The sequence below is a fragment of the Corvus moneduloides genome, chromosome 2, assembly GCF_009650955.1.
Source record: "Corvus moneduloides isolate bCorMon1 chromosome 2, bCorMon1.pri, whole genome shotgun sequence".
In the NCBI taxonomy this organism is placed as follows: domain Eukaryota; kingdom Metazoa; phylum Chordata; class Aves; order Passeriformes; family Corvidae; genus Corvus; species Corvus moneduloides.
In genome coordinates this window covers 123,307,897-123,333,567 of record NC_045477.1, presented here as the reverse complement: position 1 = coordinate 123,333,567, position 25,671 = coordinate 123,307,897, and the positions used below count along the sequence as shown (strand labels likewise).

General features: G+C 52.2%; 1 protein-coding gene and 3 long non-coding RNA genes across 36 annotated transcripts; 1 reads left to right on the top strand and 3 right to left on the bottom strand.

Moving 5' to 3' along the window:
- Positions 1-33: 33 nt before the first annotated feature.
- LOC116440467 lies at positions 34-16,113 on the bottom strand. 32 transcript variants are annotated; one of them, XR_004238595.1, is made up of 16 exons: positions 15,913-16,113; positions 14,954-15,078; positions 14,367-14,561; positions 13,990-14,217; positions 13,767-13,870; positions 12,819-13,032; positions 11,833-12,028; positions 6,944-7,049; positions 4,448-4,572; positions 3,862-4,056; positions 3,485-3,712; positions 3,261-3,364; positions 2,123-2,526; positions 1,326-1,521; positions 337-1,234; positions 34-253 (listed from the first exon to the last, which is right to left on the bottom strand). XR_004238595.1 is itself a non-coding variant. In XM_032101320.1 (6 exons), the coding sequence occupies exons 1-5, from the start codon at positions 8,822-8,824 to the stop codon at positions 3,509-3,511; spliced, it is 693 nt and encodes a 230-aa protein (XP_031957211.1). In that variant the 5' UTR covers positions 8,825-9,001; the 3' UTR covers positions 3,144-3,364; positions 3,485-3,508. The 32 variants fall into 32 exon arrangements, 1 of the variants encoding a protein (XP_031957211.1); XR_004238604.1 differs by lacking the exon at positions 15,913-16,113 and adding an exon at positions 3,007-3,115 and having other exon boundaries at positions 14,954-15,393; XR_004238601.1 differs by lacking the exon at positions 15,913-16,113 and adding an exon at positions 13,513-13,621 and having other exon boundaries at positions 14,954-15,392.
- On the top strand, positions 13,707-25,529 carry LOC116440472. Its single transcript, XR_004238627.1, has 3 exons — positions 13,707-13,718; positions 22,464-22,468; positions 25,141-25,529. It is a non-coding gene; the product is annotated as an uncharacterized LOC116440472 (long non-coding RNA).
- Positions 18,950-21,524, bottom strand: LOC116440470. The gene is made up of 2 exons (XR_004238625.1): positions 21,300-21,524; positions 18,950-19,589 (listed from the first exon to the last, which is right to left on the bottom strand). It is a non-coding gene; the product is annotated as an uncharacterized LOC116440470 (long non-coding RNA).
- Positions 21,695-24,980, bottom strand: LOC116440469. 2 transcript variants are annotated; one of them, XR_004238623.1, is made up of 3 exons: positions 24,601-24,980; positions 24,030-24,526; positions 21,695-23,100 (listed from the first exon to the last, which is right to left on the bottom strand). It is a non-coding gene; the product is annotated as an uncharacterized LOC116440469 (long non-coding RNA). The 2 variants fall into 2 exon arrangements; XR_004238624.1 differs by lacking the exon at positions 24,030-24,526 and having other exon boundaries at positions 24,601-24,978.
- Positions 25,530-25,671: the final 142 nt, after the last annotated feature.

Here is a 25,671-nt window from a genome sequence, read left to right as displayed (position 1 = left end):
CCACAATTCCATCATCCCCAAGGAACTCTGGCACTTGCCTCTTCACCTCTGCCCATTTCCAGTAGCCGGGGCTAGGACCGGCCTGTCAGAAAGAGCATTCCCTAGGCAGTTCATCCCAGCCCAGAGGAGAAGAGGAGCCTGTCCCTGACCCACACCATGGGCAGGACAAGGGGGGCCCTAGCTGGCTTTGCCTACTCCAACACCAAAGCTCTTGGTCCCAAAGATGGGGCGAGTTCAGTGGTTTTTTCCTGTCCTGAAAGAGAGCAGAAAAGGGAAGTTAATCCCACTGTGGAATCCAAGACTCCTGCATTTCATATTTCTGCTCTGATTGCTCACCGTGCAGTTTTAGCCATGGAAAAAAAAAAGAGAAAGACACCATATCAAATAAAATTGCCCTTTTCCAGCATTTTTATTCCAGGCATTAAAAGGATGCTCATTTCTCTTCTAGCATTGTTTCCCTCATTTTAGGAGAACCGTTTTCATCCCAGACCCCACTCGTCAGTTGTTCGATCCTCTGGCACTGGATTTGGACAAAAGAAGGGACGCACCTGGACTGCAGGAAATCACTGAGAGAAAACCCTTCCAAAACCTGACAGAGAAAAAACAACAGGAGATGCAGGAAGACACATCCCTCATTTGCACGTCTGGAATGCTTTTCTAAAGACTTCTCTGCATCTGGACGCTCTTTGCTCTTGGCTTTCTTCACAAGAATGCATTTGCTGCTAAACACGTCTCAGACCCTTATTTGATCGGGATAAGGTGGGATGGAGATGAAGACTCCCACAGGGAATAGCCAGGGAGATGCAGGGCCTGGGAACATCAAGGACGGAGAAGAGATGGAACAGGGATTGTTTTTCTTGTTTAGAGCCAGCAGTGCTGTGAGCTTGGAGAACACACGGCACCGCAGGGATCCAGGGCAGGAGCGGGATAACTCCGGGATAAGGGGAATCTGCTCCCACTCCAGGGCTGTGCCAGTGAAGGAGGGGAATTTTTTAGTGCCTTCATTGCACACAAAAACCAAACCCAGCACCACCGAGCTGGACTTCCGTGAGCTGCAACACAAAGCGGCCCCTGGCCTTTGGGGGAACACAACCTCCCCGAGTCACGGAGCCAGGGGATGACACTTGGGAATGATCCTTGCTGCCTGCAGGCAAATCAGATGAGGGAGCCACAGGAGCTCTGGCGTTTCCTGCTCTTCCTGCAACGCCATCGGTCCAGGACCAGGAGACCTTTCCTGGAACAGATCTTCCCTGTAAAGGGAGCTGCACCAAAGCTCAAGCCCTCATTTAGAGACCCTTGGAAAAGCAAAGGTGAGAGGGGATTACCTGGAGCCCCAGGGGACCGAGGCGAAGGCGATGAAGAAGCAGACAGCAAAGTGCTTCCACTGCTTCTCACTCCAGCAAGGGGAACATCCCTGGAATTTCATGTCCAGCGTCTCTCCCAAGCCCCACAGCTGAACCCACATGTACTCCAGGACTGATCTCCTTCAAACTTCCAGCAGCACAGACCCACCGGGAGGAACTGCAATCCAAGGACACACATCAGCAACCGTCTTCCCGCTTGCCGCTCTCTCCACATTTTCCCTTTCCAGTGGGATGCAGGTGCCACCCCCCAGAGGCAGGAAAACTGCCTTGCAATCCAGTACAAAACCTGCCTGGAAAGCCCAGGATGCCCGCAGCCAGCAGCCGTTTCTCCTGGAGCGCCTGCTGACAGGCATTTGAAGCCTGCTGTGCCTCACAGCTGCTTTTCTGCCAAGGGCATTCCCATCTTTTCTTTTTTAGCCCAAATAAAGCTTTGCAAAGCTGACTTTTGTGAGAAGTGCTTCATATTTGGATTATTCTTAACTTGGAGTTTCCCTCGGCACCAAAATCAGGGGGTAAACCCAACATGGCCTCAAAGGGCCATAAGATCCCAGATATCTAATCCCCAGTTCCCTCAGGATTGGTTCATTAAAGCTTTTCAGGGGTAATTTGGCAAACTTCAGGGTTTGGTGATTTCACCATCAAAGCCACATGAAACCTGTGCAAAAGGAACTTAACTAAAGCTGGCTAAAAGTGGTCCCTGCTGATGACTCATTAAAACACCCCCTTTAAAAAGGAGCCAGGATTGATTCCATATTCACAAACCCCCCTTGCCACGATCGGCGCTCTCTGCCCGCCAAGGACACGGCACCGGGCAGGGACATTTCTCCCACTCCCCGGCAGAGACCTCCTCCTGCCACATCCAGGGAACCGCAGCCGCTCAGGGAACACCAACTTTGTCCTGGGCTGGGAACAGGACAGGGACAAGGAACACTTTGAAGTCATTCCCACCTCGGTGCTGTCCAGACCTGGCAGAAAGCGCTTCCCACACCTCTCCTGGAATTCTCTTCCCCGGCCCTTCCAGCTTCGGAAGGCTTCCGGGGGAGCCTCAAGTTTCGGTGCAGCTCAGAAGCTGCACGCGCCTAAAGCATCCCCACGGGAACACGAAGCTTCCCTCGGGCATTTCGTTTCTTTATCCCAAATATTCTCCCCACTCAGCCACAATCTAGAAAGAACAAAAGGGAAAAGAAGGAAGACCAATTAATTCTGACGTAAGGAGTCTTGACTATCCCGACACACTGCCAGGTGAAAAAACATCCCTGCCCCTCTAACAAATCCCTCTGATACTGGCTCCATTCAGGATCAATTATTTAAACGCTGTATTAAGGAGCGTAAGGACACAACGCTTGGAATTCTCAACAACGGCTCAGCTCTCGGCTACTCCAAGCACTTTCCCACCCGGGGAGCTGAGCTGTCCCAGATTTAAACGCCACGGTTGATCCAAATCCGATAGAAATCTGCTCTTGTTTGGTTACTGAGCTTTCCCAAAAGCTGTGCAGTCAAGCCTGGAAATCCTCACTGAAGCTTTGCCATGTCACATCGGGATTTACCCTTGGGAAAACCCCACTCTGAGCACTTGGGTTTCAAAAGGTTGCACCCGATGTTACAGACACAGAATTCCTGTGGGGTTTGGCATTTCCTGCACCTCCAAACACGTGAAAAGAATGAAGTGCAGAGTCCCAAGGCTCCATTATTGCCGTTCTCCTCACATCCCTCTCCTCAGCTGCACGTGGCTTTGTGCCTCCTCTGAAGGGCTGGAAAGGAATTTGGGAACCCCCCCTCAGCTCCTTCGGTTTTCAGCCTTTTCTCTGAGGCAGCCCAAAAGGCAAACAGGAAAAAAAAACCCCAGAAGTGCACAAAATCCCAGCCCCTCCCAAGATGCAGCTCCTCACACCAAACCTTGGGAGAATCCCTGGTGCTTCCAACACCGCTGCAATCCCACCTGGAGCTGAGCTTACAGGGTGCTCTGCCTAATCCACATGCAAGCCTGGATAGCCCAAAGCCTGCAAGAAAAGAGGAGGCAAAGTGAAGGGGAGAGGGGAAAAAAACGGAGTTTTGGGTTTTCCCCGTGTTTGCAACAGGATTGAAGGGCAGGATGGAGAGGTTTCATGGAAAAGAAGTACCAAAGGCTGCTTCATTGCCAGCAATTAGCGCTGCTCAGGTTGAATCCAAGAGGACAAATGCACCAGGATCAAACAGGAGCGGCCGACAGGATGGGTTATGACACAGATCTGTGAAGCTGGAGCCTTCTTTCTTCTCCCGGGCTCTCCCAGAAATTCTCCATGGCCGGACGTGCTCCCGCTCTCCCCTCTGGGGAGGATGGACTTGGATAGCCCGGGTGACTGGTGAGCCTAAAACAAGAAAGTGATGCAGTGATCCAAGTGTTTTTCCAAGGAAATGACATATTCTCTGGACCTGGGATAACCCATATCCCATGGCCTTCTCCAGGAAGGGTCCCAGCTGGATATGGTCTCCCAGAAAGGATTCCATAGGGGCTCACCTTTTGCCTGGAGCTCGGCTGAAGTCCTCAGCAATGCCAGGGAATGTGGCCATTGGAGGCTTTGGGCAGATTTGGCTCATTTGCCTTTTTAGGCTTTGCTTCCTTCTCTCAGCCTTCCCACTGGATTGTGGCCTCCGAGGAATACGTAAAATCCCGTTCCATTCCTATTCTTTCGGACAATTTTTTGTACCGTTCCTGTACAAAACGAGGCCCCCTGTTCGATGCTTTTCCCCACCGTTCCCCGGCAGTTTTATCTGCCACTGCATTCCCTGCGTTGCTTGGGCTCTTCCCAGATCTCTGAGCTCCTTCACAAGGCAGGAGATCGATTTGGCCCAGGAGCTAAACCCTCCCGAGGAATTGTCTGATGCCATCTCCGCATTTGACAGCTGATCCTTGTGCTCAAAGGATCCCTCTTTCTTCCCTTCAGCCAATTCCAAGGCTCGCTGCCCCCAGCTGGGATCAGTCCCCAGTCTGATCCCTGCAGTCTTCCCTGCCGGGATCCTGCTCAGGAATCCATGGGCTACGAATGTAAGAATTCATTCTTCCCACCCCTGCCCAGTTCCAAAGGATTTGGTGTCTGCCTTACCCGGCTGGAGCCTGCTTCCAACTCTGTTCTTGCTGCTTCTGCTGCTTTCCATTTCCCAGGAATTCCACCGACGGAGCGACAGCGATTTCCAGCTCCGCCAGGATTCCCTCTGTTGCGTTTGGGTGCTGGAAGGATATCAAAACCAGGGTCTCTGGGGCTTTACTATCAGGAAATTACATCCCCGGATTTGTTCATTTCCAAATATTATCTCTTCCCAACAAAGCACTGGGCATCCAAGGAATACAGAAAGTGATGGGCTGACCACTGCTTACTCCTCTGGAATGTCAGAGCTTGGAAAAAAAGGGCAGTTGAGGCTTCTCCTGGTGCTGCCCGTGAGGTGTATTTTACTTAAGAGCCCCTTCCCGTGTCTTTCCCTGTATCCACCAAAAAATCCACCCGTTCATTCCCCAGCTGCTTGCTTCCTCCCTCTTTTCCTGTATCCAACAGAATTTTAACAGGTGAATATTCCCCTCTGCAAGAGCACCTTTCATTCCAAACCTAAGAACAAATGAATCACTTCCCTTTGACCGTCCTCAGTAGGATTACACTGAGAGCAGTGGATGGAAAATGATCCTCTCCTGGTCCCTGCTGGATTCCCGGAGCAGGGATTCTTTCCCTCTTTCACCCCCCCACGGTGCCCTCCTCCCCCTCCCGCCCCACCCCGCACCCTTTTCAGGCTTTGTTCCACAGCTTTTGCCTCCAGACCTCAGATCCTTTCGTTCTACAGGAGCTCCCAGCAGCTCCACAGCCTTTCCTCTCCCATCCTGATCATTTCTCCAAGAATGGAGCTCCACATTTCAATTGCCTTCTCTTTTCTCTGACAAATTCCCACCAATCCAGACCTAAAACTGACACAAGGAACACTCGGTGCCCACAAATCCAAACCCAGACCCGGCCATCCCTAAACCAGCAACTCCCGGACAATTTGCGTTCATTCCAACCTAACACTGAGGACTCACCCAATCCTTCAAAATTCCCAAGAAATATCCCGTTGCCTTCACAGCTCCCAGGGGATTCTGCTTCGTGCTCACACGGATTTGGGACTTCCCTGAAAAAAACCCGTGCAGGGCACGCTGGAATCCCCGATCCCGTGAATCCGGGGAGCGTTAGAAGCTCGGTCCAGCCTGGGCCCCCGGAAATTTTTGCCAAATATCCCCCAAGTCCTCGGGATAACAGAACTCTCTGGTACTGCATTTTTGGCGTTGGAAAGCCTGGAATTACTCTATTCCTAGTGCTGGGCTCTGCATATGGCCGAGAAAATCCCGGCCTCCACACAGACCCAGATTCCAAACTTTTTGATACATTTCAGCAAACCGAGGAATTCACCTTCCCTGCTCCTTCTTAAGGGCATCCTTCTCTTCCCTTACCCGGCGGGCTCTCTCCCACTGGGGGTGGGTTTTTCCCTTCCCATGCTAATTAGTCCCTACTTCTAGGAGGTTTAGGCACCTTTCTTCCCTGGGAGGGATTTCTTAACACAGCTACCGAGGCTTTGGGAGTCTTCTTTATCTTCTACTTTCAGGAAAAACACCCTGTGATCCATAAATGCCACAATCCAGACGCCCAACTTCAACAAGACGTCCTTTTTACCTAAAAACACACACTCTCAACTCTTAGATCTTTGGAAGTTTTACCCCCGCAAAATTCCCCTATCTTTCCACCACTGAATTCCTCAGTCCTGCTTCCAAGGATTTCTTGAATACCACGGGGCTTTTCTCAACATTTACCCCCACGACCTTCCCTACGTGCCCACTGCTCATCACCTCATTTTTCCCTCAATGTCTTCGTTCTCCACCCCAGAGAGTTTGTCAAGTGTTGCCTCCAAAATGTTCCCCTTCTGTCCACTACTGAGTTCCCCATTTTGCCTCCAAAATATTCCTTCTGTCCCCTCCAGATTGCATCCACTTTTACCCCCAACATTTTATTTCCTCTACGATATTGATTAAACCTTTTCCACCCCAAAAATGTGCATTCTCTCCCTTAAACAGCACCTCAGCTTTTCCCTCAAAAATGCCCCAGAGGGAAACTCAGATTCAGCCCCCAAACTCCCATTTTCCTACACAAACAGTTCTTGTGGCCCCTCTCAATTCCCCCAGGCTTTCAGCTAAAGGAAGAACTGGAAGCCTATTCCCTCATCTCCGCCCCTGTTTTGCTTTCCCGGAAAACCTTGCGATCCCACACTTTCTCCAAGAGATCTGCTGGGAGTACTGCAAGGTTTGCTCTCTCAGAGCGCCAGGGGGGTTTACAGCACTTGTTCCTCTGCATCTTTACCCTTTCATCAGCTTTCCCCTGGAACGGTGTTGTGGGAGAAGCTTGGAATTACCAGAAATGGATCAGGTTCACATTTCTGCCCCACCAGTTTTTATCTGGTTTGAAATTCCTGGAATTACCCTCAAATGTGCCCTAGAACACTGCTGTGAAAGGATCAATGAGAAGAACAGCCTGAAAGCAGAAAACCACCTCCAGCAGCAGCCAGAATGATCCCATTTCTCTTCTTACCTGGTCCTGCCAGAGCTCCCAACAGCCATTCCCATTCCAAAACAAGAGCTATGGAAGACATTCCTGCTGTCCGTGAGGGTGAGGTGGCAGTTCTGGATGTTCTTTGCTGTGGAATCAGACAACAAACAGAGTGTAAAGGATCTTGGTGGTCCCTTCCAAGCCAAACCAGCCCGTGATTCCATGCGTGGATCAGCACCTGTCCCAGCTCCATTCCAGAAACCTCCTCCCACTAACCCAGAACTTTCCTTTTGCTGCTCAACATCAGGGATTTGCTGCCGAGTGCCCCGAGCAGGGGACGCCTCAGCCTTCCCTGGGACCGCAGCATTCCCTGGGACCGCAGCATTCCCTGCGCTGCCTCAGCACTCCCGGCGCTGCTGTTCCACGCCGATCCCGTGGTCCAGCGCCTGTGCGGGCTGCAGTGCCGGGCTCTCCCCACAAGGCGGCAGCACCGGGAGCGAGCAGCCCCGGCCGGTCCCGCTGGCTCGGGGCAGCTGCGCCTTGAACCCGCCCTGAGCCGGCGGGGCCGTGAACACAGCGGGCACAAAACCCCACCGATCCCCTTTATTTCACCCTCAAAGGCACAGGATCGCAGCATTTCCTGGGCTGGAAGGGACCCACAGGGAGCATCGAGTCCAAATCCTGGCCCTGCACCCCAAGAATCCCACCCTGTGCCCGAGAGCCTTGTCCAGACCCAAACTCTTCCCCCAAGATCCTGAAAACACAGAGGGGCTGGGAGAAGGATGACAATGGAGGATTTTTTATATAGATCTCCTTGTACGATCGTTATATAATATTATTAGATAGCCCAGGAACCCATCCCTGTGCCTGGACACCCATCCCTGTGCCGGGACACCCATCCCTGGGCCGGAATACCGATCTCCCGCGGCCCCCACCGTCCGCTCGTGGCTGTCCCCGTTCCCCGCTCACCTCCGAGCCCGGAGCACCCGCGCCGGTGCCCCCGGCCCGGCAGCGCTGCTCCCCGGGCTCTCCGCCATTGCCGCTCCTGGCGAAGAAGGGCGGAAGTCACCGGTACCGCACCAATGTGGCGATTGCGTCAGTGGCTATTCGACCTTCTCAAGATGGCGGCCGGAAGGACCCCGCTCCGTCTATTCGACTGCCTGAATGCTCCCGCCTGCCCCAGGCGCCGCTGACCCCACAGTCGGTGTCCGCATAGCGGGAAACGCCTCAGAAATCTGCGTGCAAGCGCTGGGCTGGCGTCGGCGTCGGCGTTGCGTTCAGGCAGCCGAATAGACGCACCTGGGGGGGGGGCCTTCCCTGCCGCCATATTGAGAAGGTCAGAAAACAGCGTACACGGCCGCCATCTTTAGTGTGGCGGTGATGCAACTTCCGCCCTTCGCCGCCATCTTGGGTGCTGGCAGAAGCCACTTCCGGTCGAGCCGCCATCTTTAGTGTGGTACACTTAAGGGCCCCCGCCGCCCCTCACAAGGGCGTCTATTCGGCTGCCTGAATCCGGCCCGGACTCCGACGCCGGCCCCGCGCTTTCCGCGCGATTTTCCGCGGTGCTTCCCGGCGCGAGGACACGGCTGGTGGGGTCAGCGGCGCCGGAGGCGGGCGACTGCTCCGCGACCGGCGGCAGGCATCGGCAGGGACACCTCTCCAAGGGGCCTAGTGCGTCCGCCATCTTGAGTGTGGCGGAAGTGTAAACCACCCTCTGCAAGGTCCTGGCAGGTTCTAATAAAAACGTCACTTAACGCCGTCCCGAGAGCGCGGAACTGCGCCTTCCTTTCCGAGCCGCCTCCTTGAGAGCGACACGCGGGCGGCTCGATTCCGACCGTGCCCGCCCGGTGCCCCCCGCCCGGGTCGCGCTGCGACCGCGCCTCTGCTGCCCGGCAAAACCGGCCCCGCCCCCCGCGCTGTCATTCCTCGCGGTCACCGCCCCGCACGGCGCCCACTCCTTTCCATAGCTGTGGCCCCACTCATGCACGGCCGTGTCCCTCGGCGCTCCGAACCGCCCTTCGCCCCTCCCCTCCGCTGACAGACCCAGCCCCGCTCGCTCCCGCTCCTTGCCCTTGCCACGCTCGGCAGCCACCGAGGCCGCCGCCCGCCCTCTCGGCTCAGCCGGCACCGGGCGGCAGCAGCGCCGGGGCGCCGTGTCGGGGGCGGCAGTGCCGCGCTTTCGCCACCAGGCGGCAGCAGCGCCGCCCAGCTCAGCCCGGGGGCAGGGACAGCAGAGGGAAAAGCCGGCTCTGGGCGCTCTGCAGCTCCTGCAGCCCGAGCGTCTCGGCTCCTGGGGCCAGGCACTTGCTTCTTTCCTTCCTACAGAAAAACGCCGGCTCGTTATTCGCAAAACTTGCTGATCTCTATTCCCAGCTTCTTATACTCCTGTATGCGACAGAGTAGAGAGAGAGGGCTGGCTCATTTCAAAATGAATTTACATCTAAATCAGTAGCACTTGCCTATAGATGTAAAAGTGAAGAACTTAACAGGTTTTAGTATTCTGCACACATCCCTCGCTGGGAGGAATGGTAAAAAGTTAAAAACAAATGAAATGTAAAAAGTAGAAAGTTAGAAACAAAGTTACAACGGCAGAAATTTAGAAACAAACAAAGAGGTAAAATACAAGAAACAAACAAATTTCCAAAGGTCGAAAGTTAAAAACAAACAAAGTTAGAAAGAAAAAAAAAATTAGAAACAAAATTAGAAAGGTAGAAATTTAGAAACAAACTCAGAAAGGCAAGTGTTGAGCCTTTGACAGGGTACCCTTCCTTCTCGGACCAGGGTGAAAGAGCAGAGGAGGCTGCTGTTCTGCTGAGTTCTTTATTTCACAGTCTCACAGCTGTCTTGAAGGCAGAGTTCGAATGGGGTTACATGATAAAGCCAAGCAGCAGCAGCAGGCAAAACCAGCTTCTTCTATATGCTCCATACACTGTTATTTTTTCTTACAGAAGTGTGGATTCTATTTGTTAATTGACCAGTAAGATTAACACACCATTCTAGTTTTCTTTTTCTTAACCCATCCTGGTCTAATTCTAACAGTCGTAAGCCTCACACAAGTGTCATCTGCCCTTGTTCCATAAGGAATCCCTCTACAGACAGGGAGTTGTCAGCGGCCCCGTGCTCATGGGCTGCAGGGGACACCCGCACTGAGGAGGAAATGGAAATGGGAAAGACGGAAATGCAACCGGATGGGACGCACCTCTGGCACCACATTTCCTCTTCTTCCTGCTGTCCTGGAAAGTCCCAAGTAAATCCAGTCCCTCAGACCTTGCATCCCTGAACGCCAGGAGAGCCGGTGTTTTACCCAGATCCCAGTGCCCTGCACGGCTGCGCTGACACGAGCGCAGGCCGATCGCTCCGCCCAGCACCATCCCTCATTTGCCTCCCACGGCTCCCCAGGCGGCCCCAAACCACCCCAGCGTGTCTGTGCCGGGGCCAGGGCCTGCCCCGAGCCCGACCAGAGGCTGTCACCCAGCCCTGCACCAGCTGCCACCCCTGGGAGAGCTGGGAATGCACTGAGAGCTCGGCTCCCCGGGCTCCCCAGCACCCAAACCGGTCCTCACACACACAAAAATGCCCAACCTGCCCCTCTGGGCACAGCCAAACACCACAATTCCATCATCCCCAAGGAACTCTGGCACTTGCCTCTTCACCTCTGCCCATTTCCAGTAGCCGGGGCTAGGACCGGCCTGTCAGAAAGAGCATTCCCTAGGCAGTTCATCCCAGCCCAGAGGAGAAGAGGAGCCTGTCCCTGACCCACACCATGGGCAGGACAAGGGGGGCCCTAGCTGGCTTTGCCTACTCCAACACCAAAGCTCTTGGTCCCAAAGATGGGGCGAGTTCAGTGGTTTTTTCCTGTCCTGAAAGAGAGCAGAAAAGGGAAGTTAATCCCACTGTGGAATCCAAGACTCCTGCATTTCATATTTCTGCTCTGATTGCTCACCGTGCAGTTTTAGCCATGGAAAAAAAAAAGAGAAAGACACCATATCAAATAAAATTGCCCTTTTCCAGCATTTTTATTCCAGGCATTAAAAGGATGCTCATTTCTCTTCTAGCATTGTTTCCCTCATTTTAGGAGAACCGTTTTCATCCCAGACCCCACTCGTCAGTTGTTCAATCCTCTGGCACTGGATTTGGACAAAAGAAGGGACGCACCTGGACTGCAGGAAATCACTGAGAGAAAACCCTTCCAAAACCTGACAGAGAAAAAACAACAGGAGATGCAGGAAGACACATCCCTCATTTGCACGTCTGGAATGCTTTTCTAAAGACTTCTCTGCATCTGGACGCTCTTTGCTCTTGGCTTTCTTTACAAGAATGCATTTGCTGCTAAACACGTCTCAGACCCTTATTTGATCGGGATAAGGTGGGATGGAGATGAAGACTCCCACAGGGAATAGCCAGGGAGATGCAGGGCCTGGGAACATCAAGGACGGAGAAGAGATGGAACAGGGATTGTTTTTCTTGTTTAGAGCCAGCAGTGCTGTGAGCTTGGAGAACACACGGCACCGCAGGGATCCAGGGCAGGAGCGGGATAACTCCGGGATAAGGGGAATCTGCTCCCACTCCAGGGCTGTGCCAGTGAAGGAGGGGAATTTTTTAGTGCCTTCATTGCACACAAAAACCAAACCCAGCACCACCGAGCTGGACTTCCGTGAGCTGCAACACAAAGCGGCCCCTGGCCTTTGGGGGAACACAACCTCCCCGAGTCACGGAGCCAGGGGATGACACTTGGGAATGATCCTTGCTGCCTGCAGGCAAATCAGATGAGGGAGCCACAGGAGCTCTGGCGTTTCCTGCTCTTCCTGCAACGCCATCGGTCCGGACCAGGAGACCTTTCCTGGAACAGATCTTCCCTGTAAAGGGAGCTACACCAAAGCTCAAGCCCTCATTTAGAGACCCTTGGAAAAGCAAAGGTGAGAGGGGATTACCTGGAGCCCCAGGGGACCGAGGTGAAGGCGATGAAGAAGCAGACAGCAAAGTGCTTCCACTGCTTCTCACTCCAGCAAGGGGAACATCCCTGGAATTTCATGTCCAGCGTCTCTCCCAAGCCCCACCGGTGAACCCACACGTACTCCAGGACTGATCTCCTTCAAACTTCCAGCAGCACAGACTCACCGGGAGGAACTGCAATCCAAGGACACACGTCAGCAACCGTCTTCCCGCTTGCCGCTCTCTCCACATTTTCCCTTTCCAGTGGGATGCAGGTGCCACCCCCCAGAGGCAGGAGAACTGCCTTGCAATCCAGTACAAAACCTGCCTGGAAAGCCCAGGATGCCCGCAGCCAGCAGCCGTTTCTCCTGGAGCGCCTGCTGACAGGCATTTGAAGCCTGCTGTGCCTCACAGCTGCTTTTCTGCCAAGGGCATTCCCATCTTTTCTTTTTTAGCCCAAATAAAGCTTTGCAAAGCTGACTTTTGTGAGAAGTGCTTCATATTTGGATTATTCTTAGCTTGGAGTTTCCCTCGGCACCAAAATCAGGGGGTAAACCCAACATGGCCTCAAAGGGCCATAAGATCCCAGATATCTAATCCCCAGTTCCCTCAGGATTGGTTCATTAAAGCTTTTCAGGGGTAATTTGGCAAACTTCAGGGTTTGGTGATTTCACCATCAAAGCCACATGAAACCTGTGCAAAAGGAACTTAACTAAAGCTGGCTAAAAGTGGTCCCTGCTGATGACTCATTAAAACACCCCCTTAAAAAGGAGCCAGGATTGATTCCACACTCCCAAACCCCCCTTGCCACGATCGGCGCTCTCTGCCCGCCAAGGACACGGCACCGGGCAGGGACATTTCTCCCACTCCCCGGCAGAGACCTCCTCCTGCCACATCCAGGGAACCGCAGCCGCTCAGGGAACACCAACTTTGTCCTGGGCTGGGAACAGGACAGGGACAAGGAACACTTTGAAGTCATTCCCACCTCGGTGCTGTCCAGACCTGGCAGAAAGCGCTTCCCACACCTCTCCTGGAATTCTCTTCCCCGGCCCTTCCAGCTTCGGAAGGTTTCCGGGGGAGCCTCAAGTTTCGGTGCAGCTCAGAAGCTGCACGCGCCTAAAGCATCCCCACGGGAACACGAAGCTTCCCTCGGGCATTTCGTTTCTTTATCCCAAATATTCTCCCCACTCAGCCACAATCTAGAAAGAACAAAAGGGAAAAGAAGGAAGACCAATTAATTCTGACGTAAGGAGTCTTGACTATCCCGACAGACTGCCACGTGAAAAAACATTCCTGCCCCTCTAACAAATCCCTCTGATACTGGCTCCATTCAGGATCAATTATTTAAACGCTGTATTAAGGAGCGTAAGGACACAACGCTTGGAATTCTCAACAACGGCTCAGCTCTCGGCTACTCCAAGCACTTTCCCACCCGGGGAGCTGAGCTGTCCCAGATTTAAACGCCACGTTTGATCCAAATCCGATAGAAATCTGATCTTGTTTGGCTACTGAGCTTTCCCAAAAGCTGTGCAGTCAAGCCTGGAAATCCTCACTGAAGCTTTGCCATGTCACATCGGGATTTACCCTTGGGAAAACCCCACTCCGAGCACTTGGGTTTCAAAAGGTTGCACCCGATGTTACAGACACAGAATTCCTGTGGGGTTTGGCATTTCCTGCACCTCCAAACACGTGAAAAGAATGAAGTGCAGAGTCCCAAGGCTCCATTATTGCCGTTCTCCTCACATCCCTTTCCTCAGCTGCACGTGGCTTTGTGCCTCCTCTGAAGGGCTGGAAAGGAGTTTGGGAACCCCCCCTCAGCTTCTTCGGTTTTCAGCCTTTTCTCTGAGGCGGCCCAAAAGGCAAACAGGAAAAAAAACCCCCAGAAGTGCACAAAATCCCAGCCCCTCCCAAGATGCAGCTCCTCACACCAAACCTTGGGAGAATCCCTGGTGCTTCCAACACCGCTGCAATCCCACCTGGAGCTGAGCCTACAGGGTGCTCTGCCTAATCCACATGCAAGCCTGGATAGCCCAAAGCCTGCAAGAAAAGAGGAGGCAAAGTGAAGGGGAGAGGGGAAAAAACGGAGTTTTGGGTTTTCCCCGTGTTTGCAACAGGATTGAAGGGCAGGATGGAGAGGTTTTGTGGAAAAGAAGTACCAAAGGCTGCTTCATTGCCAGCAATTAGCGCTGCTCAGGTTGAATCCAAGAGGACAAATGCACCAGGATCAAACAGGAGCGGCCGACAGGATGGGTTATGACACAGATCTGTGAAGCTGGAGCCTTCTTTCTTCTCCCGGGCTCTCCCAGAAATTCTCCATGGCCGGACGTGCTCCCGCTCTCCCCGCTGGGGAGGATGGACTTGGATAGCCCGGGTGACTGGTGAGCCTAAAACAAGAAAGTGATGCAGTGATCCAAGTGTTTTTCCAAGGAAATGACATATTCTCTGGACCTGGGATAACCCATATCCCATGGCCTTCTCCAGGAAGGGTCCCAGCTGGATATGGTCTCCCAGAAAGGATTCCATAGGGGCTCACCTTTTGCCTGGAGCTCGGCTGAAGTCCTCAGCAATGCCAGGGAATGTGGCCATTGGAGGCTTTGGGCAGATCTGGCTCATTTGCCTTTTTAGGCTTTGCTTCCTTCTCTCAGCCTTCCCACTGGATTGTGGCCTCCGAGGAATACGTAAAATCCCGTTCCATTCCTATTCTTTCGGACAATTTTTTGTACCGTTCCTGTACAAAACGAGGCCCCCTGTTCGGATGCTTTTCCCCACCGTTCCCCGGCAGTTTTATCTGCCACTGCATTCCCTGCGTTGCTTGGGCTCTTCCCAGATCTCTGAGCTCCTTCACAAGGCAGGAGATCGATTTGGCCCAGGAACTAAACCCTCCCGAGGAATTGTCTGATGCCATCTCCGCATTTGACAGCTGATCCTTGTGCTCAAAGGATCCCTCTTTCTTCCCTTCAGCCAATTCCAAGGCTCGCTGCCCCCAGCTGGGATCAGTCCCCAGTCTGATCCCTGCACTCTTCCCTGCCGGGATCCTGCTCAGGAATCCATGGGCTACGAATGTAAGAATTCATTCTTCCCACCCCTGCCCAGCTCCAAAGGATTTGGTGTCTGCCTTACCCGGCTGGAGCCCGCTTCCAACTCTGTTCTTGCTGCTTCTGCTGCTTTCCATTTCCCAGGAATTCCACCGACGGAGCGACAGCGATTTCCAGCTCCGCCAGGATTCCCTCTGTTGCGTTTGGGTGCTGGAAGGATATCAAAACCAGGGTCTCTGGGGCTTTACTATCAGGAAATTACATCCCCGGATTTGTTCATTTCCAAATATTATCTCTTCCCAACAAAGCACTGGGCATCCAAGGAATTCAGAAAGTGATGGGCTGACCACAGCTTACTCCTCTGGAATGTCAGAGCTTGGAAAAAAAAGGGCAGTTGAGGCTTCTCCTGGTGCTGCCCGTGAGGTGTATTTTACTTAACAGCCCCTTCCTGTGTCTTTCCCTGTATCCACCAAAAAATCCACCCGTTCATTCCCCAGCTGCTTGCTTCCTCCCTCTTTTCCTGTATCCAACAGAATTTTAACAGGTGAATAACCCCCTCTGGAAGAGCACCTTTCATTCCAAACCTAAGAACAAACGAATCACTTTCCTTCGACCATCCTTATTAGGATTGCACTGAGAGCAGTGGATGGAAAATGATCCTCTCCTGGTCCCGGCTGGATTCCCAGAGCAGGGATTCTTTCCCTCTTTCACCCCCCCACGGTGCCCTCCTCCCCCTCCCGCCCCACCCCACACCCTTTTCAGGCTTTGTTCCACAGCTTTTGCCTCCAGGCCTCAGATCCTTTCGTTCTACAGGAGCTCCCAGCAGCTCCACAGCCTTTCCTCTCCCATCCTGATCATTTCTCCAAGAATGGAGCTCTGCATTTCAATTGCCTTCTCTTTTCTCTGACAACTCCCACCAATCCAGACCTAAAGCTGACACAAGGAACACTCGGTGCCCACAAATCCAAACCCAGACCCGGCCATCCCTAAACCAGCAACTCCCAGACAATTTGCGTTCATTCCAACCTAACACTGAGGACTCACCCAATCCTTCAAAATTCCCAAGAAATATCCCGTTGCCTTCACAGCTCCCAGGGGATTCTGCTTCGCGCTCACACGGATTTGGGACTTCCCTGAAAAAACCCGTGCAGGGCACGCTGGAATCCCCGATCCCGTGAATCCGGGGAGCGTTAAAAGCTCGGTCCAGCCTGGGCCCCCGGAAATTTTTGCCAACTATCCCCCAAGTCCTCGGGATAACAGAACTCTCTGGTACTGTCTTGAAGGCAGAGTTCGAATGGGGTTACATGATAAAGCCAAGCAGCAGCAGCAGGCAAAACCAGCTTCTTCTATATGCTCCATACACTGTATTTTTTCTTACAGAAGTGTGGATTCTATTTGTTAATTGACCAGTAAGATTAACACACCATTCTAGTTTTCTTTTTCTTAACCCATCCCGGTCTAATTCTAACAATCGTAAGCCTCACACAAGTGTTACATCTGTATTACACAGATTTGCATATACAGTTTCTATCAGCTCTTATTGTTTATGTGAACACTCCATCTAAAAAATATGAACAGTGTAATTCTATCTATATTTTGTCTAAAGTAAAGAATTCTGTGAAAAGGTAACACTGCTGCAGCAAGAGCTGTGTTTAAGATCTCTGCTACAGCTTTTTCAGGTTTAAGGCACTTAGCATCTATTTCTACTAAAAGTTAAAAATCTGTATTTCTATTTCACTTTGGTGTGGCTTCATGGATGTCAGCTTGTCCAAAGGTTTTAATTCAAACCTAATGCTTTGGCTTCCCTCTGGACCTGAGGCCAGAGGAGCTTTCACTCTAACAAGAAGGTTAGAAACAAAGTTAGAAAGGTAAAAGTTAGAAAGTAAAAAACAAATTTAGAAAGGCACAAAGTTAGAAATGTAGAGTGTTAGAAACAAACAAAGCTAGAAAGGTAAAAATGGGGAGAAAAACAAAGGTTTAAAGTTTCAAAGTTACAAACAAACAAAGGAGAAAGGGACAAATCTAGAAAGTTAGAAACAAACAAAGGTAGAAAGTTAGAAAGGTAGCAACAAAAATGGTAGGAATGTAGAAAGGTAGAAACTAGCAGTAGAAAGTTGGAAATGTAGAAAGTCAGAAAGGTAGAAACGAAGAAAGTCAGAGATGTAGAAAGTTAGAAACAAACAAAGGTAAGAATGAACAAAGGTAAAAGGAGAGAAAACTTAGAAAGGTGGTACAAAGTCTTAAAAGTAGAAACAAAAAAGGTAGAAAGGCAGGTCAGAAGGGTAGAAATGAACAAATGCAGAAAGGTAGAAACGCAGAAATGAACAAAGGTAGAAATGTAGAAAGTTAGAAATGAAGAAAGATGGAAAGATAGAAAGTTCAAATGGTAGAAACAAACAAACATGTCAAGTTAGAAATTTAGAAAGGTAGAAAGCAACAAAGGTAGAAAGATAGAAAGGTAGAGACTCAGAACCAAACAAAGGTAGAAAGTTAAAAAGGTAGAAATGAACAAAGGGAGGAAGTTGGAAAGGCAGAAAGTGCAGAGGCTGGCAGCAGCCATTCCAGCCTTAACGAGAGCCCTGTGTAGAAGAGCAACTTGTTCCATTGATCTTCACTTTTCTAAGGGCCTTCTGCTCTCTTGGGAAAGATGCAGAGCAGGCAAATGGCTACAGGTAGAAGCACCAGGTGTGACTGTTCTTCCTTCACCTCCCAGAAAGCTGGGGGGTTTCATGTCTGAGTCAGTGGGCTAGAAGGAGCAGAAAAGTCTGCCCTGACCAGTCTGTGGGCATGGATCTGTTTTGTCTTTCCCTGTGCCCATTCCCAAAACTCTCTTAAAACTTTCCCAAAATAGAAACACAAAGACTGGGGCAGATCGTGCCTGAAGAAAGAGCGGTCTCTGTTTTTTTCCAAGCTGCTACAGAAACAAACTAAGGTAGAAAGGTAAAAATGAACAAAGGAGGGAAGGTGAGAAAGGTAGTTTGAAAGTCAAAGTCAGAGAGAGAGAGAGAGAGAAAGTCAAAGTCAGAGAAAGTCAAAGTCAGAGAGAGAAAAGTCAGAGAGAAAGAAAGAGTCATAAAGAAAGAGAAAGAAAAATAGAGAGAAAAAGGAACAGAGAAACAGAAGAACAGGGTTTGAGAGAAAAAGAAATCGAGTTTAAAAGAGAATTAGTGTTGAAGAGAAAAAGAGAAACTGAGAAATAGAGTGACAGAGACATCCAGAAACAGTTAAACAGCAAGAAAAAGATAAAGAGTTAGAAAAAGTCAAGTGAGGAATAGACTGAAAAGTAAAGCAAAGCAGAGCAGCAAGCAAGAAATACGGACGAAAAAATTACTAAACCACATCCAAAGGAAGAGAGCAACCACAAGGGGGGGGGGGGGGGTATCTTTATTAGGGTTTATTCAACTTGATTGAACGAGGGTTTTTTATTTACTACTTCAGCAAAGCAAGTGGAATAACAACAATGTACACAAGCACAAGTACAATCCATATGCACACTGGTCAAAGTCCAACTGACATACAGAGCAATATGTGCAAGTGCAGCAGCAAACACGAACACAGAGCAACACAAGCCAACCCCCTATCAGTACAATGTAACAATTGTTCTATTTCTGGAAAATTAAGGACATTTTATTGTTCCAGGAAACCCAAAACAACAGCAGCACACTGGAGAAGAAAACACTCATCCACCACACACCTCCTTCAGCTGACACACAAACCCACCCTCGCTCTCTGTCTCGAGAGCACCCCATGGGAACGCGGTTCCCGGGAGCCCCAAAATCATCCCGCCTGACAAATCCCCGGCACGGTCGGCACCCAAACCCTGGCGATGAACGTCACCTCACAGACTGGCCGGGTCTCAGATAAAAAAACCCAGCTGGGAGGGAGAAAATCCCCAGCCAGCGCAGCTGGGTTGTTTTTACTCTAAGTTTAAAAAGTAGCTGAAAAGCCTGAAAGGCAAAACTCCCACACACAAGGTTCAGAACCATTCCACACACGCACTCTTCTCACAGGCAGACAGACACAGTCACACACACACACACAGTCACACACCCTTCAGCTTACACCCTGACTGCAGCCCTTACTCAAAACATTCCAGCCAGGAAGATGCTCCGACACAGCTTCTGGATGCCGCTCCTCGACGTCGAACGGCGCGCGCCGGGAAAATCGGCAGCGTCGGTGACCGCGGAGATCCGAAGCCGCCTCGGGGACCTGCGAGACAACGGGAGGCGGTCAACAAGACGCTGAGGGCTAGGAGTTATTCCCACACCGGGCCCGTAAGTTTTCTACCCAAAAACCCATGAAAAAGAGACGAACCACTAAGTTTTATAACTCTTCTACTTAACCGTGACCCTACGTGCCAGGGCAGGGCAGCTCAAACCCAGAAAGCACACAGGGAAGTGTTTTACCATGTACAGCCCCGTGAAACAGAGTGGGCCGAGAGGCAAGAACTAAAACGCAGGGGAAAGCAGGGATTAGGTACAATAAAATGTCAGTAGGGCCTTTTTTAAGCTGAACCTAAGTCGATCACTACATCAAGTTGAACTCTATGTTAACTTCCAAAGACATATGTCTTTTCAAATCCAGACAGCTGGTTTAGAACTTCTGTGTTGCTGTTTAGACATCAAGCTTTGGGGCTGAGGTTTTTTTATTCCCAGGTGCTTGCTGGCAGTAAAAATACACTTCACATCTGCAGTGTGTGCACGTGGCTTGGGCTGTGGATTCTGGGGCAAAAAAAATTCAGGAATCAGGGAAAGAAAGAGATGGAAAAGAGAAAGAGAAAGGGAATGTGAAGGGAAAGGGAAAGGGAAAGAAAGGTGGAAGAGAGAAAGGGAAAGGAAAGGGAAGGGAAGGGAAAGGAAAAATTAGACATAAAAATAATATTAAACCCAAAAATAAAAATAAATATGATGCCACTCCCCATCCCGTTCCCCCGTTCCCCATCCTGTTCCCCCGCTCTCCATCCTGTTCCCCCACTCCCCCATCCCGTTCCCCTGCTCCCCCATCCCGTTCCCCATCCCGTTCCCCCGCTCCCCCATCCCGTTCCCCGCTCCCCCGTTCCCCATCCCATTCCCCCGCTCCCCCATCCCGTTCCCCCCGCTCTCCCATCCTGTTCCCCGTATCCCACCCCGTTCCCCTGCTCCCCCATCCCGTTCCCCAGTCCCCCGTCCCGCTCCCCCGTTCCCCATCCCAATCCTCCGTTCCCCCGCTCCCCCATCCCGTTCCCCCCCGCTCCCCATCCCGTTCCCCTGCTCCCCCATCCCGCTCCCCCGCTCCCTCATCCCGTTCCCTGCTCCCCTATCCCGTTCCCCGCTCCCCTATCCCGTTCCGCGCTCCCCCATCCCGCTCCCCCATCCCGTCCCCCGTTCCCCATCCCGTTCCCCCATACCGTTCCCCATCCCGTTTCTCCATTCCCCCATCCCGTTCCCCCATCCCGTTTCCCGTTCCCCATCCCGTTCCCCCGTTCCCCATCCCGTTTCCCCGTTCCCCCATCCTGTTCCCCGTTCCCCATCCCGTTCCCCCGCTCCCCCATCCCGTTCCCCAGTTCCCCATCCCGTTCCCCATCCCGTTCCCCATCCCGTTCCCCCGTTCCCCATCCCGTTCCCCCGTTCCCCATCCCGTTCCCCCGTTCCCCATCCTGTTCCCCCGCTCCCCCATCCCGTTCCCCCGCTCCCCCATCCCGTTCCCCCGTTCCCCATCCCGTTCCCTGCTCCCCTATCCCGTTCCCCGCTCCCCTATCCCGTTCCGCGCTCCCCCATCCCGCTCCCCCATCCCGTCCTCCATTCCCCATCCCGTTCCCCCATACCGTTCCCCATCCCGTTTCCCCATTCCCCCATCCCGTTCCCCCATCCCGTTTCCCGTTCCCCATCCCGTTCCCCCGTTCCCCATCCCGTTTCCCCGTTCCCCCATCCTGTTCCCCGTTCCCCATCCCGTTCCCCCGCTCCCCCATCCCGTTCCCCAGTTCCCCATCCCGTTCCCCATCCCGTTCCCCATCCCGTTCCCCCGTTCCCCATCCCGTTCCCCCGTTCCCCATCCCGTTCCCCCGTTCCCCATCCTGTTCCCCCGCTCCCCCATCCCGTTCCCCCGCTCCCCCATCCCGTTCCCCCGTTCCCCATCCCGTTCCCCCCCGCTCCCCATCCCGTTCCCCGTTCCCCATCCTGTTCCCTGTTCCCCATCCCGTTCCCCATCCCGTTCCCCCGTTCCCCATCCCGTTCCCCCCCGTTCCCCATCCCGTTCTCCGTTCCCCATCCCGTTCCCCATCCCGTTCCCCATCCCGTTCCCCCGCTCCCCCATCCCGTTCCCCATCCCGTTCCCCCCCGCTCCCCATCCCGTTCCCCGTTCCCCATCCCGTTCCCTGTTCCCCATCCCGTTCCCCATCCCGTTCCCCCGTTCCCCATCCCGTTCCCCATCCCGTTCTCCCGCTCCTCGCTCACCGCCCGGGCCCGTCCACGCCCGCCCGCCCCAACCGCTCCCGCTGATTCCAACTGCCCACGCGCAGCCCCGAGCTGCCTCCCCATTGGCCAGTCCTCGGCCCGCCCCGCCTTCCCATTGGCCGCTGGGCCCGTCAATCACGCGGGAAACCCCGCCGCCCGCAGGCGCTGTCCCACGGCGGCAGCTGGAATGCGGCCCGGGCGCATCCCCAAGGGAAAAGGAGGCACAAAATGAAGAATTGGGAAGTAAAAGGGGAAGGCTGCGCAGCGCCCGCGGCGCCCCGACCACGAGGAGCAGCCCCCACTCCTCTCCTCATCTTCGTTTCGCACCCCCGAGCCCTGCACGTTATCAGGGAGCAGCCCCAACCCTCTCCCATCATTAACTCGGAGATATTCCATGGTTTTTCCAAACTGCTGAATTTATTGTGCTGAAGAGCCGCTTCATTCAGCACACACCGGTCCATAGAGCTGCATAGAAAAGTGCTGAGATACAATTCCAGGCTTCCCCAGCCCATCTCCAGGTGTCACCCCCAGCCCTCCCAGGGGCTCCCAGTTCCCAGGGCAGAGCAGAACCAGCACCCAGCCAGCAGCTCCTCGGTCCTGCGAGGTGTGTGGCACTTCCAGAAGTACACCATGCCTTGGAGCAAGCTGGCCAAACAACTCCACACCTAAACCCTTCAATCCCTGCAAGTCAAGGCAGACTCACAAATGCCCAAGAATTCGCACCTGCAATGGAAAAGTTAAAAGATCAACATCTGCCTGAACTGCATTTGCAGGGTCCAATTGCACCCATTTTGCTCTGCCTCACGCTGGCAAATTGCCCGGAACGTGCTGTGTACAACAGCCTGGAAACCATGGAAAACTCCTGACACTGGTATCCCGACGCCTCTTGCAGACACCCAGCTCAGGGAAACCTTCACAGCAAAGCACATCCCAAAGGAGCTGTTTTCCCCGAGGAAGCCCAGCACCGGCAGCGCTGCCCCAGAACACAAAGCAGCAGCTCTGCTGGGGAAGAGCATCCTTCAGTTCCTCTGCTGCTCACTTGACCACAGAGCTGTTCCTAGGCCACATTCACTCCCCCACCCTGAAGGAACTACCTGCACCCCCCCTTCCAAGTGCTCACTGCTCCCTGCTGTTCATATGACCTTTTCTACATAAAACTACCAGGAACAGTGGAGACCTTTCAAAAAAAAAAAAAAAAAAAAAAAAAAAAGATAAAAAAACTGGGTTTGCACAAATAAGCACTGAATCCAAAACCTTTTATGTTTCTTTTATGTTTCCAGTATTCCAACCACGTTCAGATGCTGAGCAGGTGCTAAAAACAACAGAAAAGCACAAAAAGAGACAAATCTTCCTTCTCGACCTTCAATATCCTCAATTCAGGAAAATCACCCAAACTCAACAGCTCTATATAGAAGGGCAAAAAAACCCCACGTGTACTTTGAGCTGGTGAGAAGAACAGGAACCTGCAGCAACTGAGGCTGCACAGTCCACAGCAGCGAGAGCTCAGCACACGTCCAGACAGGCAATTCCAGCACCTAAATTTAAAAAGAAGAAAAAGTTGATTTCTTTTTTTTAAAGTTACTCTAAGTTCGTAAAACCAAACCAGCCTTTGCTCTTGATTTTGGCTCACTGATGCACACACACACACAAGAAGCCAACAGTCACACAGGGCCCGCTTGCAGAATTCCTGATCCAAACCCTCGCTTTTCCTGCCCAGCACTGAGGGAAATCTGACAGAGGATTCATAAAGAGCCCTCGCTGAGAGCAGTCATCGCCCCAGGCCTTCAGGCTTGGCAAGATCCTGAAGTGAACGGACCCAAATTCAATTCCTAAATCTGAATCTCTGACAAGTCCTGTTAGAAAGACAGCGGACAGTCCATCAGAACACAGAATTAAAAGGCTGCACAAGGAATAACAGAAGCTTTTCCAGGAACAGCACAAGCTCCTTTTCTCCCTCACCAGTCCGGGACCGTGAGACCTTTGGCCCCAGCAGACAGGAGAGCTGTTATCAACACTCGAACCTCCCAAGCATTGTTATTTCTCAGAGAACTGCGCCGGCACTGAGCTACTCCCATGCGCCTGCAGGGCTCTGGGGAGGGGCAAGACGACGTCCCACTCCTGCCTGGAGAAATTTCAACCCCGTAAAAAGTCATTTCCCTTCTCTCTCTCTGAGCCATGGCCAAAGCAGCTGTGTAGAACAACCCGGGCGATTTATGGGAGGGCTGATTCTCTCAGGAAAGACCCCAGACCCTGAAGAAACAAAACCACCCCAAATTTCCAGCTGAAAACACGCTGCTTCCTGAATGGGAGCACACAAAACTCTCTTAAGCATCTTCAGAGATGGCCCATTCATCATCTAGGATGGACAATTAATCAGACCCAGGAAAGGCTTTGTGCAGCCCAACTCCGGGACAAGAAAACATCATGAATATGCTAAATTGCGAGAAAAATAGAATTAATTCGGACTCTGCCCGAAAACTGTATAAGAAGGAACCAGCTGAAGCAGCACCCGTGAACTTGGGAGCTCTGGTGCGATAGAGGTCAGATGTATGCGTGTTCACCCAGCTCCGACCCCGGGCTCGGGCTGCTTTTCTCCATCGTGGCTTTCTGTGTGACCGATCTTTCGGCCGCGGAATAAAATCTATTTCTTTATTAATTTAATTTGGCTGAATTTCTTTACCTCACATTCATAACAATGATGTAACATGCGAAAAGCCAACATCACAATACCATTTATAACAGAGGGATCCGCCGGAGGCACCCGCGCGGGGTGCTGCGGTCCTGGCCGCGGAGTGATCCGCGAGGGACTATTTGTGATGCGGTCCTGCCCGCGGAGGAATCAGCGGTGATGTGACCCCACCCGCGGAGGGATCCGCCCGAGGGACTATTTGTGATGCGCTCCTGCCCGCGGAGGGATCAGCGCTGATGCCGCCCTGCCCGCCCAGCTGCTCTCGCTCCCTTTTCCCGCTCTCCCCTCTGCTCCCAGCGCTTCTCCTGCAAAGAGCACGGCTTTTCCTGGGCTCTTTTCCTGCCGGGCTGCAGCGAGCGCTCCCCTCAAGGAGCAGGGGCAGCTTTGCTCGCGGCGGCAGCAATTAAACAGAGCAGGCCCGGAACAATTCCTGCTTAGCCGGGCTTTGAGCACATTCCTGAGCCAGCACGGCAGCAGCGAGTGAGGCAGCAGCACATGAAGGAGGCTGCGGCTCTGGCCAGGCTGGGGAGGGGTTCCTCTGTAAAATAAGAACATGGAGAGACAAACCAGAAAGGGCAGGAAAAAAAAAGAAAAAGCCAAGACAAACTAAACTTTTTTAAAAAAATAATCCGGATCCAGAGGGACTTCTGGCTGGAGAACTTCCTGGGGAGCAATCCTGCCCCTCTGGGAGGCAATGCCAGGGCAACTCCAGCTGAAACCTGCACACAAACACCACAAAGATTTCAGATATTTGCAGGAAGCATCCACTTAGCAACTGCTGGTTAATAATTTATTCACTTTCCCATTAAATGGTACATTCAGTCCACAAGACTTAAACACCTTTCTGGTAGTTTTATTTACAGTCTGCAGCGTGTTCTGTAAAACACAGGAGTGCTCACAGACACACACACACAACACAGGGATTTGCAAACATTTAAAGAAGTACAGTTTATTCCAAAGGAAGTCTACACACTACTTTTTCCATAAAAATTATAAAAAATACTTTAGTTACTGTATTTTACCTAAACCAAGATACTTGAGAATTCTTCCACAAGTGATGCCCCCTCCCCACAAAGGGCACTCCAACAAGAAGAAATTCAGGAGACTGCATCACCAAATAAAATCCTAATGGCAACTGCTTCAATGCACCAGAAGAATTCCCACTCTGCATCCAGATATCCCTGCTCTGCAGCCTGTCTGGATCTGCTTTTGTAGGGCTTGTGGGGCTTTTGCACTCACTTCCTTCTCCAGGGCAGTTCCCACAAACAAAGAATGACTGAATTTCTGCGGACTGTCACTCGGCAATCCTGCATTTCACACATCCAAAAGGAAACACATCCAAAGGGAAACACTTTCCTTTGAGCCCTTTATTTCAAGGAGTCTCTTTTTTACTGAGCATCCAGTGAGAACAGTGCCCAGTTGTGGCTGTTATTATTTCTCTGCTTTTGCTGCGTGGCAATATTGTGCTGGAGCTCTGCAGAACACCCACTGCAGCCCTTGTCTCACTGGGGCACACCGAATTGACAAAAAAAAGGCACAAAGACGAAACTCCTAAAGCAGCTGCAGCCCCAAGTCACTGAGCTGCTGCTTCCCAACATCAACACTCTGTGTCTCAGCAAACACTTCCAACACACGAGCCAAGGCCACAGGGCAGTGAAAAGCCCAGAGCCTGCGGGCAGGACA